Source organism: Sesamum indicum, linkage group LG11 (genome assembly GCF_000512975.1).
Source record: "Sesamum indicum cultivar Zhongzhi No. 13 linkage group LG11, S_indicum_v1.0, whole genome shotgun sequence".
NCBI classification, from domain to species: Eukaryota; Viridiplantae; Streptophyta; class Magnoliopsida; order Lamiales; family Pedaliaceae; genus Sesamum; species Sesamum indicum.
The window spans coordinates 10,154,376-10,172,310 of NC_026155.1; the positions used below are offsets into that span (position 1 = coordinate 10,154,376).

Consider the following 17,935-nt stretch of genomic DNA (forward strand, 5'->3'; position numbering starts at 1 on the left):
CCTTGGGGAGGTGCCTTGTTAGGGATAGAAAGATAAATCTGTCAGCATTAGATGTGTTGGTATTCTTGAATGAGATAAAAAAAATTCATTTGTGAGCTCGAGTTAAGCATGTCTAACCAGATTTTTCCGCTACAGTTTCTTGGTGAGCTGAAATAATTATATTCCCAACATTTGTAGCAGATTCCAATAATAATATATAATTGTGTACTTTTACTACCTGTTTGTTTGGCGGAATAAAATATGATATTCGAAATAAAATTGTAAGGAAGATGATTACCCACAATGTATTTATTAGAAGAATTAATAAAAATCCTTAGAAAATAAATGTGCTACATATGACAAAGAAATATAAATTATGTTTAGATAGTCGTACAAAAATGTACGAAGTACATAGATATATAGTATTTTATACACAAATTTATAATTCATATACGTATAAGCATTTCTGTTTTTTGTTTAATCTCTATCTTCCTCATGCCTCCATATGTCTAATAGGAAATATACATGTTTTTAGTTTATCTTTTCCAAATCCCCATTCCAATTAGTTGCTTTTCTTGTTGCCAATATGTGATTATTTTCCGCTTCTCTCATCGGCATTGCAACTATGTTAGTATAAAATGATGTTGAAGCTCAGAGAGGGAAACCCCTCGTGGACTTGAGGAGTTTGCCTCCGCCTCCTTGTCCGAAGAGGGAGTGCCAAGGCAAGCTCCTCGACCAGGTTGATGGCTGAGGCGTTAAAGCCGTAGGCATCTAAGCTGGTTGAGGCAAACCCTAATCAAATTATTACAGAAAATTAGTGGATTACAAATACACTTAATACAGATCAATATTACAACAACATAAAATATTACAAGAATAATATTACATCTACAGAAAACATAGCAAATGCCAATAAACAGTAAATTCAAAGGGGAAGCCCACAACCACACACGGTTACTATGCCCAACTCAAAACCACGAAGGCTCCAACAACTCAAGCCATAAAGACTCCAACTACACAAGCCATCAAAGGCCCCATCTACTCAAACAACAAAGGCTTCAATCACCCTAATAAATAGCCTCTGTCACGATAATTCCAAACCACAAAAGTTTTCACTTAAAAATTAAGGAAGAACACTGTTAGGAGAAAAGGAAAGAATGTTTTTGTTCTCGGTCATATTTACTTCCAGAGTCATTGAGGAAGATGTATTTATAGTGAGACGTCATTAATGGCGGTGGAAGAAGAAAATGGAGGAAAAAGACAACACAAAGAAGGAGGAGATGGAGAACGACGAGGGAGGAAAAAATTTGGGTTACTGCAGCAGATTAGGGAAATAAGAAATCAGAGGGAGCGGGTAAATAAATGGGCTGGGCAAAGGGAGTGGGCTAAGAGGAGAGTGGGCCAAGGAAGGTTGAGTAGCCTGTGGGTAGACTTGAACCTACTGTTTTGGTCGAGAGCCAAAATAATTTTCAACACTTGTCCTATTAAAAAAATTTTCCCATCAAGAATCTAAGTCCAACGTTGGATATCACGAACTAAAATCTACCCACACTCACAACCTCTCTTTTATTTTTTTCTTTTATAACTAAAAAAAGGAAGAAAATAAAAAAAATATGTTTGGTTTCAGTTTTGGGCCATCTCTGAGATGGTCCAAACCAGAAGCAATGTTTGCCATTGCTTATTTTGTCATGTTTTTGTCTTGTTTCTAAGTATTTGATTTTTAAATACAAATATATTTTATTTTAACCACTTAATATTTTATACGTAATATTTTCTACATCATTGGAATAATTAAAAATTTTAAAAAATATAAAATAATATAATTATTCTACGTGGTTAATTCATATATTACATTATTTGAATAATGTATTTAAATTTATCACCTCGAATAGAACAACTAACAAAAAATATTGTTAATCCATTATTAGAGTGCATTTAATTATTTTTAAAAGTGTATTTACATAAATTATTTTTTTTCATTTCCATACATATATAATTAAGAAATAATATTTATTTTAATCCACTCACAACTAAATAAATTATATATATTTTTATACATATATATATATAAATATATATAAAAGAGATATGATTTGACAATGAACAGTATTTTTTGTCTCCCCACTACCCAACATCAAACATAACATACTTATTTTATATTATCTCCAAAAAAAAATCCAAACATACACACTATCTCTAACTTATTTTTATTTATCTTTATTTTTCTCTCTCTATCTCCACAAAATACCCAAAAACAAGTTAAAAACAAAACCAAACATAATGATCGGTTTCCATTATTGAACAGGTTGATTCAAGTGTCAAGGTCATGCAACTGTGACAGACAGACGCATGCACATGATCGAATCCTACGGTAATAAACCCACATCACAACTTCCAACTATATATTTAATAATTAGTAGTAATTTTATAGATATACAGACAAAAAGCTTTCAGCCATTTATGACACCATGCACCTGTCTATTCACTCTCCCCTCATCACACATCTTTCTTGCAAATAATGCTGAGAAGAAAATAAATTATTTAGTGACATCCATCGATAAAAGCTTATCAAATAATTTAATAAATACAACATATTAAATTTTACTACATACAAACAAGAGAAGATTATTGAAAGGAATTAAATTATAATTTAATGTTATTACTAATTATATATAAATATTAGGTGACAGGAAATTTTGCTTTGTCCAATTAACGAGTTCGTGGTTTTAATATTGTTACTTATTTATTAAATTTATAATCAATTGAATTAATATGGAAAAAATTGTAAATATAATTATCTCTAGAAGTAATTAGTGGGACATTTGTGGTGAACAGTTGTTACTGTTAGTATTGTCGTTAGTTAATTCTATTTTGGGATAATTTCATGCAATAATATTTATAATTATGTAACTTATTTTAAAGTTGTAATTATATATATAATTATATTAATATTTTCGTAAATTGAACAATATATTAATTTAATTAAAATATCGATAATAAATATTATTATAAATAATTAATAAATTATAATACTTCAAGTAAAATAAAATAAATACTGATATGAAATGCGACAAACACTCACATGAGACAAACAAATTTGAAAATAATGCAGTATATGCAACTCAATTTACTTACATGGTAAGCACGGCATTCTCGAGTGGAGACCAAGGAAAACCTGAATTCAAGGGAATCATGATGATGGGCACCTGTCTTGACGCAATCCATAAGAAGGTGCCGTTACACACTTCACTAGGCAGTAACGACACCTCCAAATCTCGGCGATGTACTCAAATTCAATATAATTTTTTAGTGGGATAGTTATGTGGTTTTTTTTTTTGTTGAGGTTTGAGATGTAATTACACGTACTATTGTTCAAGTTGACTTTTATATAATAAGTAAGTCTCTAATTTGATAAAAACTCATTAAATTTGTTGATATTAATAAAAAAAATTAAAATAAAATTGATATTATCTTGAAAGTTAAATAATTTTTTTTGGGCTAAATTACTTTTACAACGGTGAAGATATGTATCTATCATATGCATTAACGCGTGAAGATGTATAAGAGTAATTTAATTATAAAAAAATTTACTTGACCTGCAGTAAGTTAGTAATAAATCAATCGGGGTTGAATATAAATTTTTGTTTTTTCAATAATATCAGTAAATTTAGTAAATTTTAATTAACGAGTGATTTATTTGTTAGACGGAAACAAACATCAAAAGTGAAGGTATAATTTTTCAAACAAAATTTAGTTAGTGAACCGGAGAGTTTTAATCGAGAATTTTTTATGCATTTTTAGCTGATATATATATTTTTAATTTCTATTTAAAATCTTTGCTCTATTTTATATTTAATTTTTTTTCTAATTTATTCATTCAAATACTTATTTTATTTTACAAGTGCAAGAAGTTCATGGCATTCATAAATTATATTTATGTATCTTATTATTTAAATAATTACCCAATGGTTTTGATTTTGACATTTGTCTAACAATGAACTCATTCTGTTAGCTTTCGTGAGGTTTTCATCCAATATTTATATTAAACACACCAAAATGTCCTTTTGTAAAACATATTTATGAACTAATACTACCTGTAAAATATTTTTTTACCCACCCTAATTTTTTTGTATCTATTTTTTTATTTTTTAAAAAGTTTCACAAAGGTAAATTAGTAATGCCCACTTCACCCTTTAGGAGCTGCATAATTATTTGGGTAAATTATAACGGGCTCTCCTAAGGTGTTTCATAATTATAAATATCTTTTCATTATTAAAAAATTACAAACACCCTTATAAATACCCTTATAACAGCCCGTTGTAGAGATATTTGTGAGTGTACTTATTAATTATTGTTCTGTCAACTCATACATTAAAATTGCTTTGCAGTGATTATTTGGATGGCATGATTTAATTAGTGGTTCAAATTTCAGGTTAGAATTCCCAATTATTAATATAATGTTAATGTTGGTAATACAATGTGAGATATTATACTATAAAAAGTTGAAATTTACTTTTTAAAAGAAAACAGATTACTAAATAATCTTTAAGCCATAAAAGATGAATTAGAACACAATTATATTAAGTTCAGCTCCACTTAGGTGTAATTTTAGCATATTTTGATCATTTTTATCTTTAAGGTATAATATTTTTAAAAATAATAGAATAAAATTATCAAAATAAATACGTACAAACAAAAAATTTACCTTCAGAGAGAGATTAGAAGCGGAAAGTATTTTTTTATCGATAAAATTAGAGATAAAATGTTCGGTCTCGTAATTAGAGACAAAATTTCGTCGATAATATTTAGCCACAGTGTGCGGCGATGCATTTTTCCGTCGCTATTTATTTTCACAGACGAAATCATAGTTTCAGAGATGGAATTCTCAGTCTCTGATACCCTATTTTCTTGTAGTAATGAAAGAGGGTCAAGTATAAATAATGAATTTTTGAAAAAGAATAAAAGTATAATTTTAATTTTTTTTTGAAAAAAAATATAATTTTATATTTTTAGAGAAAATTTAAATATAAATCAACTCAATTTGATTATTTGATTTGTTTGGTAGTAAGACATGAATAATGGATACTACATTTGTAGAAGTAAACAGTTCGTATATGGATTGTAGACCACTACAATTATGGACATTCCATGCATTTAATTAACCTTTGTAAAGGATAATGACACCTTCCTTGAAGTTTTAAATAATCACACACAAATTTATTATAGTTTGAAAAAATGTTGGAAAATTTCATCCATTCAATCACAAATAATGTTGAAAAAAATCATAGGGGTTGCCGACAATATTGATTGCGGGAAATTGATATTCAAATATAAGCCCCATTTATTAAAGAAGTGGACCACTTATAAATAATTTCAAAACCCCATTAGAGAAACATAATTCTTTTTCAAACTTACATGTTTATAGTTGATTACGGTCCAAAAAAGATTGAGCCAATAAGAAATGCTAGGCGCGTAGGTCAGCCTATCTAAATCACCATACTTGGCTCAAAAGAGGAGCATTCTACTACCTGGCTTGGCCTAAAGGGGAGGCCCTTTAGGCCCAGAACAAAAGGGTACTCCCTACCTCGAAGTCCAGTCAAAGAAGGAAACATACTCTATCAAAATATGGCCCTAGAAAGAAGCTTAATCTGAAGACCTGCTAGCTTGAAGGAATGAATGTGCCCTTAAAAGGTTGGACTCTTCAGCTTGGAAGGACTCCTTGCTAGATAAGAGTCTGCGCGTAGAAGGAGTCCCCTTCACCAGGAGACTTGTTGCTTAAGAAGAGGATAAGGAGGAGCTTTACCCTCAAAATTCCACCTTTTTCGCTCATCATGCGGATTCCCCTCAGCGGAACTCCTATTGTAGGGGAACAACTCCTCTATAAATAGAGGAGGTACCCTCTCGGCAAGCAGTCTTCCGTACTCAAGAACTCTTCTTACTGCTCCTTTATTACTATGATTTTGTGCTCTTTTATACGAAATTCTCATTTTCTTCATAATTTATCTTTACTTTAATCTATTATTAAATTCGGAACTAATTTAAACATCAGAGTACTAACCATTTAGTTTGCAGGTCCTCTTTTTCAAAAGTCTTCCCCCAATCAACCCAAATCTGACGTAAAGATCCAAAAACTTTGGACCTGTGCTAAAATCATACGCATCAATAGTATTTTATTTTATTTTAAATTTTATTATACTTTTTATTATGTTTAATACATGAAAATTATAAAACTTATGTTATTTATTTTATTTAATTAGTAAAAAATTTGTGCATATAATTAAGGTGTATATAATAAATAGAATAAATAATATAAAAATTTTGAAATAAAACTCCAACCTGTTATATTTATGAACCAGAATGGATGAAGAGGGTGTTTGATTAAGCTGATTTAAAAGATCTTACAAGCTCGTACATTTTGTAGAATGTTAGATCTTATTTAAAAAGTAAATTTATTAAATATTTGAATAAACTTATTTTTGAATAAAATGAGTTTGTATAATTAAGAATATCCTCTCGTTGTTTGAAAAGTTACTAATACCCCTTGATTTTAATAATTGTCCAACAATTAGCCCAATTCGTTAGTTTTCATCCATTTTTTGCTATGAATTGACCAAAATGTCCTCGTGGATTAAGAGTTATAATTATATTTATTTTTTTAATTTTTTTTTTGGACTAAGTGGATAACTTTTTTATAAATTTTAAAATTTTTTCATCTACATTGTTTGACTTTTTTATAAGTTCTTAATTTTTTTAGAAAAAATAAAAAAGATACAGTAAAGGTAAAATTGACAATTTCATACCTTCATTCAAGGATTACATAATTTCATCTAACATTAGAAGGGTATTTATAATTTTTCAAATAACAGGGGAGTATTCGTAATTATATCAAACCTCAGGGAAGATTGTTGTAATTTACTCTTAATCTAAAGTCATTTGTTAAGATCTTGAAAATAAATTACCAACTCGTTATTTTCTTTTAAAGAGTTCATACATAATCATAATATCTTATTTTCAGAGCTTATAAATTATTTTTGTAAAAAAATTATCTTATATTTTTTTAACATTTTATAAACTATCAATTATTTTATAAAATATTTAAAATATAAACTCACCCAAACACCCTCTAACATACAAGTCACTTTCAATACCCTATTAATAAGTGGGAAATTCTTTCTTGGGACCGACATGTCGGTCCCCAGAAATAGTTCTTAGGTACCCATCTCAATAGCCCTATTTATGTGGTGGAAGGATTTTCTATGAGGTATAGAATCAGAAATTGATATTAGACACACATTTTGTACTATATGTAGTTTAATTTTTCACTTATAATATAATTTAATCATTTTTTTTAATTTAAAAAGATATCGGTTTGAATTTTTAATCTAATTTTCATATCACATCACTGAATGAGTGGTTGATACATAATCTTTTTAAATTTAAAAATGTAGCAGCTTATCATACACGTGCGGGTGTAACACGAGTATGTGATAAAAGATCCTATATATATCGTAGAAAGCCCTATTATGTGATGAAAAATTATTTACTATATTTTAAAGTCTTATCACGCTCGTATAGGTATTGTACGGCTCAGATATAACACTCATGTATGTATTGTAATGATATTTTATTTTTAAATTGTTATCTAATTTAATTATATTTGTTTAACACAAAAAAATTATGTCAGTTACTATTACAGCAACGTGTAATAAAAGATGGAGAAATTCCGATCAGATTTAGTCGAATCAAATTAATCAATTAAAAAATAAATATGATACATTTGCTATGTAATTGATTAATAGTACATTAATCACATATAAATATATTATCATATAATTAATTTAATTTTAATCGAATTAGATTAAAATTAGAATTTTCCATAAAAGACGTCCCGTGTCTATATAAGCTCACAGCATTCTTAAAAGACATGCAAGCGTCTGCGGGGGTATCCCCTTCCTGAAAACACACAGTATACACACCACCTCCACAAGATCAAAAAATGGAGTACTTCCTCCTCTTCCTCCTCCTCCTCGTTCTCCCTATACTCCTCTTAGCAATCCGCAGTAAACGCCGACGAAACCTGCCTCCCGGCCCGGCGGGGCTTCCTCTGATCGGAATCTTCCACCAGGTCGGCGACACACCCCTCCACGAGTACTTCAGCCAACTTTCCAAGGAATACGGCCCGTTACTGTACGTTAAACTTGGTTCCAGGCCAGTTCTCGTAGCCAACTCCTCAAGAACGGCCGAAGAGATCCTGAAAACCCAAGACCTGGCGTTTTGCAGCCGCCCGCCATTTCTATCGATGAGCAAACTCTCGTACGAGCGCTTCGACATCGCCTTCGCCCCCTACAGCGCGTACTGGCGGGAGATGAGGAAAATCTGTATGCTGCATCTGTTGGGTTCCGCCAGGGTGAGAACCTTCCGTCCCATTCGCGAGGATGAAGTTTCGCGATTGGTGCAGAAGCTGTCTGAACAAGCTTCTCGCGGGGAGACCATCAATATGACGGAGAGAATCACGTACCTCACCAGCACGCTCATCTGCCGGATGGCGTTTGGGAAGAGGTATGAACATGGGTCCGGCGAAAGCAAGGAGTTCAACCATATCATACGGGAGTTCCAGACAGCGATTTCGGCGTTTCATTTCACGGATTATTTTCCATGGCTTGGTTGGCTTGACAAGGTATTGGGAAAGATTGATCATCTGGAAAGAGTTTACAAGAAGTGGGATTTGTTCTATCAGCAGCTCCTCGACGAACACCAGCAGCCAGATAGGCCAAAATCCATGGACGGGGACGTCGTCGATATATTGCTCCAGTTGAGGAAAGACGGATCATTTGACATCCCTTTGGATCACATCAAAGCAGTCCTTATGGTAACTATGAAAAAATAAATTAAAGCATTATATGAAAAATTGCAATTTTTACTCCTGGAGGGATAACAATGTTAGGAATGTGCGAATCCACATTTTGACAATTTGATTTTGTTCTACAACTTTAGAAATTTTACACATTGATGTTAAAAATGACTGAAATTTGTCAAGATGGTCGAAAAAGTGCTTACGACATGCATGTGATCAGCTTAATTGAATGTTGTTTTTAGGCTATTTTAGCCAATTCCATCATTTTTTTTTTCAATATGTAAAATTTTTAAGATTATAGGACAATATTGTCAAAATAGATTCTTATATAACTAAAATTGTTGCTCTTACTTTTGGAGCTAAAATTGTAATTTTCTCTAGATATATTATATACTATTCAAAAAAACTATTCAGATCCTAATTATCTATTGTAAATTAGTATTTTACTGTACAAACACAAAGGTGTATGAACTATTTTCTTAATTAAACATAGCATGACGGATATATAAAAATTGGAATAACCGATGAAACTCACTTTAAAATAGAGGATCTAAACTGCAAAGTAAAGCAGGGAAAAAACGTAAGTACTGTATATTTTGACATTATTATCCAAAGAAGTATATATTTTGGTACATATAGGGTGTTTTTCTTTGGGAAAGTTGTAAGAGTTTGGTCCAATTTGAACAAATTATATAGCAAGTGTAATATATTTATGTGCGATTGGAGTATAAATAAGGGAAAGTGATCAATCACATAATGAATGTATCATATTTACTTTATAATTAATTTAGTTCGACCAAACTTAATTTGATAAAGATTTTTTCATTCTCTTGAAAATAATGAATAACTATAACTAGACTTTCTTGTAATGCAGAACGTGTACTTTGCTTCAACCGATACAATAGCAACCACAATAGTATGGGCAATGACAGCGTTGATCAAGAACCCCTCCGTGTTGAAGAAGGTGCAAGCCGAGCTCAGAGCCCTGCCGATGCCACAAAATAAGCCTCTGGTGGAAGAAGAGGACATCGCCATGGCACAGCTGCCGTATTTCAATGCAGTAATAAAGGAAGTATTGCGACTGTACTCAACCATACCTCTCCTCCTCCCACGTGAAGCTATCAAAGATTGCACGATCGATGGATATGAAATCCCCGCAAAGACATTAGTCCATGTGAATGCATGGGCCATAAGCAAGGATCCCGAATTGTGGAAGGACCCGTTTGAGTTCAAGCCTGAGCGGTTTATGGGGGACGAGAGGAAATTCACCCTGGACCTGAAGGGGACGGATTTCGGGCTCATACCCTTTGGATCTGGGAGGAGAGGCTGCCCGGGGATTACGATGGCGCTAGCCACGTTAGAGATCGTGATGGTCAATCTTCTTTACCTGTTTGATTGGAGACTGCCTGACGGGATGAAGAAAGAAGACATTGACAATGATATTGAGCCAGGTCTGACCATGCACAAGAAAAATCCACTCTTCCTTGTGGCCAAGAAGTTTGTGTAGTTTAGTAAGATTTATAGCTACTTTTACTAATTGTCTTAATAAATTTGTGATGTGTCTGATGTACACAAAAAATATGCTAATGTTATAAGGTAAGATGTTGATATTATTATTTGATATAGTTTTTAGTTGCGATTAATATTTTTGTTTTATTCATAAAAACAAAGGCTAATAATTGTTTTGTAGTTGTAATTAATTAGTATTTACATACTAGAAAATTTTAATATTTAATCATAATTAATTAACATGATTAAAAGTAAATAATCATAGTAAATGTTCATTGACCACAACCACGAATGATTATTAATCGCGTTTTTACGAGTGTGGTTAAAATATTATGGATAATTTAAGTTTTTATATTAATTTTCATTTAATAATAATTATTTACCACGAGTTTAATACGTAACCAATAAAATTATATATAGCCAATATTGACAAAATTTATATATAAAGTTGTCACTACAATCAGTGACACATTTATAGTGATAACACAATATAATTACAACTATTATTTCTTGTTAGTATATCGTCGCTCTATATGACTGATTGTACTCAATGACATACATTTTTTTTTATTATTAGTCCATGCTAATAACAATTTTCACAATATAATAATAGTTATTAAAATTGAAATTCGTTATTGTAACAAATTAAACATTCTTATCGTTAAAAATGAATATAGTTATATACTGACAAACTGACAATATTGATATTGTCATTTAATTTTTTGTATCACTAATCTATTATTTTTTTACAGTATAAGGTTGCGTTTACTTGACATCCCACTCGTTTACTTTCTATCGTAAATTAATCTATTTCATAAGGGTCCGGACCCATCTATTTTCAACTTATTTTTAGTAAAAATTGATAAATTCTTGATAGAAACTCCAAATATAAGAAAGAAATCCACAAACTGGAAGTTAATTACATTCTTCAGGATCAAATACCCTACAAATGCAGATGATTGAGAACAACGTTTTATCTTTTTACATATTTCAAGCTTTACATAGGAAATAATGTACAGCAGAATTCCTGAATGTGGAAACTGGAGGGTGGATTGAGGGTCAGTTGACAACCTCTGCCATATGAATGCATTCTAGAATCGCTTCCGAAGAATTCGACGCCCTTTAAAATGCTGAAGCAACAGCAGCAGCTGCAGAGGTATACTGGCCTCGCACTACGATCCTGAGGATTGAATTTCTGATGGGGGCACGATAATATGTCAAAACGTTTTCGTATTTTCAGACATGACTGATCATACAGGGATATGGAGATAACTATGGTTCCAGGGTTTGTTCTAGTTAGACGCGTATCAAATAACAGACAGAAAGCAAAAAGATTGCATGAGAGAGACAGACTGTTTTAGCATCTCAAAGCAAAGAGAAAATTATGATGATACTTAGCAGATTGACTGCAATAAATCGATAAAGATATAAAATGTAGAACAAAAGGAAATGAAAAACTAACCGTCTCCGTATAGCTGTTCAAATCGAGCGACAATGTGTTTCCCATACGTATATTTCTTTAAAGCAGTGAGGTTGTTTCGTATCAGCCCGAGCAATACTTCCCGCTGATCACTAGAACATTTTTCTAGAATCTTTTGGATGACGTAATTTGCATACTGGTCTTTCATCATAATCTAGCATATAAATAAAAGAGACAACACGTGAAAAGATAAATGAGGGTCGGTACCGTATGGAAAAAAGCAACAGAATGCAAAAGGGAAATTATCCCAGTGACATAAGAAACTCTGCTATTACTCCCACATCTTGAAATTTTCCAACTGCTAGTGGAGAGCACGAGGTTCAAGACTTGGAGAGTCATTATGAAAATGTTATAGTTATAGTCCTATAAAATTCTTAAGATGAGATGTAAATACAGAATACATATGTCGGCTGGCAATTTAGGACCAAACTAGGCAACTAGACCGATAACAGCTGTTAATCATTGATGTTTGAGCTTTAAATTAACTTACCAACACATTGTCATTCTTATCACCATAACCAATGATCTCCTTTATCAGCATTTCTCTTGCAGTAGAATCACTATACTCCAGACATTTTTCGACAACGTTTGATGCAAATTTGTGCTGGCTCAGTTGTACAATAGAATCAGCTAATTTCTCAATGATTTCACTCCTTTCACGAGGCTTCCCCCTCATCAATACATGCTGTCAATTCGCATAATGAAAATTAGCACCCAACTAAGACCTTGCAAATCAAATATGACAAGTAATGACAATTTCAGTAATCCGCCCATAGCTATATAACTATAAAGAAATCCTTGAAGTAGGCGAGGGGGAATCCATTTACCATTAAGTGGAGAAGCAATGTAGAAATTACTAAAAGCAGAAGGAGAAACTAACTTGTGTGACATAGTTGCCATACTGATCTTGTGCAAGTGAGCAAACTGAATCCAAAATCTCATCCACTATGAACTGTGTCTCTGTATTATCGCCACAGTGCTCCAGGACCCTCTATATGCCCAGAAAACAAACTGATCATCTCAAATTCTATAACAAAATATAAGGAACTGAAGCAAATGAGAAACAAGTAGGTGTCTTCCCTCCTCCTACAGATGTAAACTTACCTGTATGACGCGGCAACCATAAGGATGCGTTGAGAGCGCGGCAACTTGCCCATGAAAAGAAGAAATTATGAATTGAATATTTTGTGTGGGAATGCTCTCAATGCATTTTTGTATGACATGATTTCCATTTTGATCCCGAACACATCTCATAACATGTCCATCCAGCTCTCTTACAAGCCTTGACTTTTGTTCTAAATCAATAACTTCAAGAGCCTAAGGAGATATTGTGATCAAAAGATCAGAATACTTTTTGTGTTGGTATGATATCTCAGAAAGAAAGATTGAATGGACACATTTTTAAGGAGAAATAACATCAAGAAAGAATTGATTTGAGTAGCATGTAAATCACATCCTATGGAATATTCAAGAAGAGTATGATAGAAATTATAAACACAAGAACGATTTGAGCAATAATAACTGATCAAACCTGAGAACATCATGGTTATTACTTTACAACAAAACCGATCTTGTGTTGGCCTCATCTAGCCAATCTAGTATTTAGTTCTCAGCTCAAATGATAGTCTGCTATCCCTTTATTACTTACTTTGGTACAAATGATAACATGACATAGTAGGCAGAGCTTGCACAGGGAGATGAAAGAAAGGAATATGGATGCTTGGGAAATGGGATATAACAGTGAAGCACCAATTAGGTAAAGCATAATGGGGAAAGACTTGTTTCAAGCAGAAAATGTACAATGAAAAAATCAAAAGCACTGAGTGAATCGGAAAAAAATATACAGATAATGACAGACACAACCCCGGATATTTACCTTCTGGATCACACGACATCCATACATCTGCAAGCTTAATGGCAGGATTTGACCTTGCAGTTGATTTGCAAGGTACTGCCTTTGCTCTGGACTCCCATATTCAAAAAGCTTAATGACATTGATGACATAAAGAAAAACATGAATTATATGGATGATGAAGATATAGAGCAAAAAATTAACCAGAAAATTCCAAGAAATTAGGAAACACACCTTTTGAATAACATAGTTGCCAAAAACATCAGTCATTAGTTTGGAAGCATGTGGAACTACTTCCTTAAAAACAGATGCTTTCTCTTCAACATTACAAGTCTCCAACTTCTGCTGAATGAATCTACTTCCATGTTGATCGACGCTGAAGTGGAGAGCACAAAATAACTCATTAGTTCCATAAGTAATTTGTGCTTTTAGAAAACAAAAGACAGGTTGGCAAAAACATGCCTTAATTCAACAAGATGTCCTGCTATATCAGACAGCTCACATCTTTGACCTTTACCAGATTTCAACTCTTCAAGAAAAGAATATAAACTCACGTCACTCCAACTTTGGTCATTAGCTTTACTAGAGTTACCACTAGAAGAGTGACAAAGGTTCAAGTTATATTTCCCTCCAGGAAACTTGGTCCCTGCCGCAGTTTTATACTGCAAAGCTGGACTAACAACCGATACACTAGGAAACTGTGATAAAGGACCAGCATTTGTTGGTCTTGCCAAACTATTATGACTTGACAAGTTCCCACGTTTGAGATTCGGATTGTCATAGCCGACACCATTTGGATATTGAGATTTGTAGTCATTTGATAATCCAACTAGTTCTGCTTGCCTTTTTGAGTCATAAGAGTTCACTTGGTTCACGGCAGCACCATTTGTTGATGTTTGATGACCAAGATGACTGTACTGGAAATACTGCATATGGAACGGAGGTTGCATGGGAACTCCAACTTGACCATAAAACTTCAGCAGATTTTGCAGATCATATCCATGAACATTTCCTCCATTTGGAACTCCAGAAGTGGGAAAGGAAGCACTATTATAAGCAAGAGGAATGGGCCCTTGATGGGGATATCCAGCCAGATACGATGGCAAAACCGCAGAGTTGAAATTGTAGCCACCCAGGCTGTAATGTGGAGTTAACAAAGCAGCTGTCTGCAGATTGGCATGATATGGACTTGATGGAGTCATTAAAGTAGCTGCAGTGGCATATAGTGGAGGGGTGAATCCAGATGACTGGAGTAATGGCCGAAACTCTGCCATTGTAACACTTGCAGAACCATAAGGAAACTGGTTCAAGCTACCATATGCATGGCCTGTTCCTGGATAAATAATCTGAGAATAAGTGCCCTGAACTTGAGAAGTGCTGCATTCTTGCGGAGCTGCTTGCTGTTGCAGCACATTATTTTGGCGATTGAATTGCTCTTTCTTCTGAAATTTGTGAGAGTCTAAATTTGAAAAGCTAAATGAATTAACACTCTCTACAGTCTCAATATGGGCATTATCTACATCAACAGCCACTGAAGTTGAAAGATTATCCTGCATATCAACTCTTACAGCATTGAAATCTCTTCTATGTGCAGGTGGCCCAGCCACTGTGCCCCTTGTGCCATCAAGTGACGAGACTGGCCTGATATCATCCAAGCATGGAGTATTTGTACCAGCAGATGACATGTTAACAGTGGCATTATGCATGATATGGGAGTCAGCATCAGACACAACTGTTTCTTTTATAGATCTATAGCTCAAGGAGCGATACTGATCATATGAAGGTGACGAAGCTTGGTAGGAATCTTCCTGCAACTGGATGCTTTTAGTTTACAACTGCAGAACTATATAGAAGAGCATGCAGAAATGCCATATGCATTCTGTCTGTTCTACACAAGAAATTGTTATTATTTAGAAATAATGAAACTAAGCCACGTAAAGGAACCAGTTTATTTTCCTTTAGATTTTTTTCTATCTGCAAAACACAGACAAGGTTGGGTGTCATTTACATACTTCAAGGAATAGATGTCCACGCAAGCATGACGAATATTAGCACAAAATTTTGATACTAAACTCATGTCTACAACGCCATTTTCTTCTTTACAGGAAACACATTTTACCTGCATTGAGTCCAACGAACGACTATGATAACCTAACAAAGCAGCTTTCTGCACGGACACAGATGCACTCTGTTCACATGATTGATCATCCTCAAACTCTTCCTCATGAGCAGGAAGACTCTTACTGGGAAACTGCAAAGAGCCATCAGCAAGTTTAGCATATGACATATTCCTGCTACCTGGTCTACCACTGGGTTGCAACATATGACAGCTTTCCCATGAGTTGAGAGGCCCACTGAACCTATGGTCTACATTGATATCAGAAGTACGGCTTGTAGAAGATGATGGATCGCCAGAAAACCGCATTTTATTTTCACGGTTAATTGGAGAGGTGGATGGATATATCGAACTAGGATGCCAAGCTGATTTCCACTGGGAAAGGATATTTCCAATTGCCGCTACAGAACCCTCCATGCTTGGCGGTGCACTTTCACTCCGGCCTGGTATGACATCCTTTTCAAGTCTTTCAAACCTTTTGTCTTTCAGGAACAAACCCAGATCCTCAAAGGCCATCTTGCCGGATGATGGTCCATACCTGTTAGACTGCTTGAGGACGGGCCATCTGTCTGTCCCCTCCGATATCCTAATAGGGTTTTCAGTTGCCATTATACTAGAGATGATTCTTGTATAAATTTTACCTGGAAATGCATCTAAGAATGCTCCTGAGAGACAGGATAATGAGTTTAGTCTTAAACTGATGAGTCAAAAAATAACCGACGGGAATATACACAGAAAGACATGTAACAGAGTATACCTACAAAATAATCAATGAAAATTATGGTGCATAACTGATCAATGTTAAGGCTGGTCTTCTCAGATAATATTCCACAATCTGGAAAAGATTGAATGCTTTAATACATAAGATTTGAACAGCAGATGTGTATCGCATTAATCTTGTATTGAATTGTATAGCGTTGGAACAGAATCACCCCTTCCTCTGTCAATATGATTTGCCAAGTGAAGCCAGGCTCTAAACCCATAGAATTGTCTTTCATGGCCTGAGAGCTCGTCTGGTCTAATCAATGCCCAAAAGCAATAAAAAGGATTTCATTTGAAGAACTTAGGGAGGATTACATATGGTACAAATTATTTAACTAGTATGTCACAACATTACCTACCACCCCACCCCCACCAGATCTCCTCTCCCTCATTCCTCTTAGTTTAAAAAGCATTTCCCTCACATCCAAAGTTCCCACTTGTTTTTTTCATTGAGAAAGGACTATTTGATGCAATTATTAACAATTATAGTCACCACATGTAAGTTTTACCTAAGAGCGTTGGATTCCCTGAGGATTTAACAACCCTGTTTTACATTCCATGAATAGTACTACTTGCCATATATTGAATCAATGAGGCATATCAAATAATATTATGAGGTCAACTGGCACCCACCTCCACAAAATAGTCATGCCTGCATCTCCCAATGCTCAATATAAACTGAAAGTAGCAAAATATAAATCTAGTATCAGATCAAACGTATTATTCAACCACATTATCACTTAATAATTTCCTAAAAGGTTAAAAAGTGACCACTTGGCTCCCCCTCTCCTCTTTCAGATAAAGCATTAAAGAATTCGTCATTCGCTCAATCTCATGGAAAAGAAATCTATGCCATCGGACAAAAATCTAATCAATCAGCATAGGAAACTCAAATGATTTGTGCTAGATTCTCTCAAATTTTCGATAACATAGACAGGCTCGACCAGCTTAGCCAGCTATAAGTATCCTACATGACCATTTCCTATTCAACTCAATCAATAACAGAACATTCCAGTACTTCCTCCTTGTGTTAAAGTCATCATAGCACCTAAGTGGGATTTTAAACTCTTCAATTTCAAATCAAGCCCCTTTCACCCAGAAGTCAAAAGCCGTAAAAACATTAAATCGATGCAGGTAACTCTAAATAAACAGACAAAAGCAACAAACCACTGAAGCAAACAAAGTCAACAGGTGAGCAATACTACCCGGGAAAAATAAACAGACCAAACCTCGAAAAGATTCAATCTTTTCCTACTTTCCAGCAATTGACACAACATATTAGCACCTAAAAATACCCTTACAACAAAAATAACCACAAAAAGAAAAGAAAGAGAATCTTTTTTCATTCCAACATCACTAGGAGTTGCGAGAATCCATAAAGAA

General features: G+C 33.7%; 2 protein-coding genes across 4 annotated transcripts; one reads left to right on the plus strand and one right to left on the minus strand.

Annotated features, from left to right (window-relative positions):
• On the plus strand, positions 7,886-10,456 carry LOC105173875 (cytochrome P450 71A1-like). The gene is made up of 2 exons (XM_011095777.2): positions 7,886-8,848; positions 9,708-10,456. Exons 1-2 carry the CDS (start codon positions 7,976-7,978, stop codon positions 10,338-10,340), a joined length of 1,506 nt encoding a protein of 501 aa, XP_011094079.1. The 5' UTR covers positions 7,886-7,975; the 3' UTR covers positions 10,341-10,456.
• Positions 11,202-17,337, minus strand: LOC105173876 (pumilio homolog 5-like). Of its 3 annotated transcripts, none has more exons than XM_020697755.1 (10): positions 17,186-17,337; positions 15,794-16,455; positions 14,137-15,482; positions 13,909-14,050; positions 13,699-13,806; positions 12,927-13,139; positions 12,703-12,813; positions 12,313-12,507; positions 11,805-11,976; positions 11,202-11,537 (listed from the first exon to the last, which is right to left on the minus strand). In XM_020697755.1, exons 2-10 carry the CDS (start codon positions 16,397-16,399, stop codon positions 11,515-11,517), a joined length of 2,916 nt encoding a protein of 971 aa, XP_020553414.1. In that variant the 5' UTR covers positions 16,400-16,455; positions 17,186-17,337; the 3' UTR covers positions 11,202-11,514. The 3 variants fall into 3 exon arrangements, with proteins under 3 accessions (XP_020553414.1, XP_020553412.1, XP_020553413.1); XM_020697753.1 differs by having other exon boundaries at positions 14,137-15,488; XM_020697754.1 differs by lacking the exon at positions 17,186-17,337 and adding an exon at positions 16,548-16,808 and having other exon boundaries at positions 14,137-15,488.

Coding starts and splice junctions, on each gene's coding strand:
- LOC105173875 (XM_011095777.2), top strand. CDS start 7,976: ATGGAGTACTTCCTCCTCTTCCTCCTCCTCCTCGTTCTCCCTATACTC. Junction 8,849..9,707: donor ACATCAAAGCAGTCCTTATG/GTAACTATGAAA, acceptor CTTGTAATGCAG/AACGTGTACTTTGCTTCAAC.
- LOC105173876 (XM_020697753.1), bottom strand. CDS start 16,399: ATGGCAACTGAAAACCCTATTAGGATATCGGAGGGGACAGACAGATGG. Junction 15,489..15,793: donor GTTCGTTGGACTCAATGCAG/GTAAAATGTGTT, acceptor AAAAGCATCCAG/TTGCAGGAAGATTCCTACCA. Junction 13,140..13,698: donor GATGTCGTGTGATCCAGAAG/GTAAATATCCGG, acceptor ATATCTCCTTAG/GCTCTTGAAGTTATTGATTT.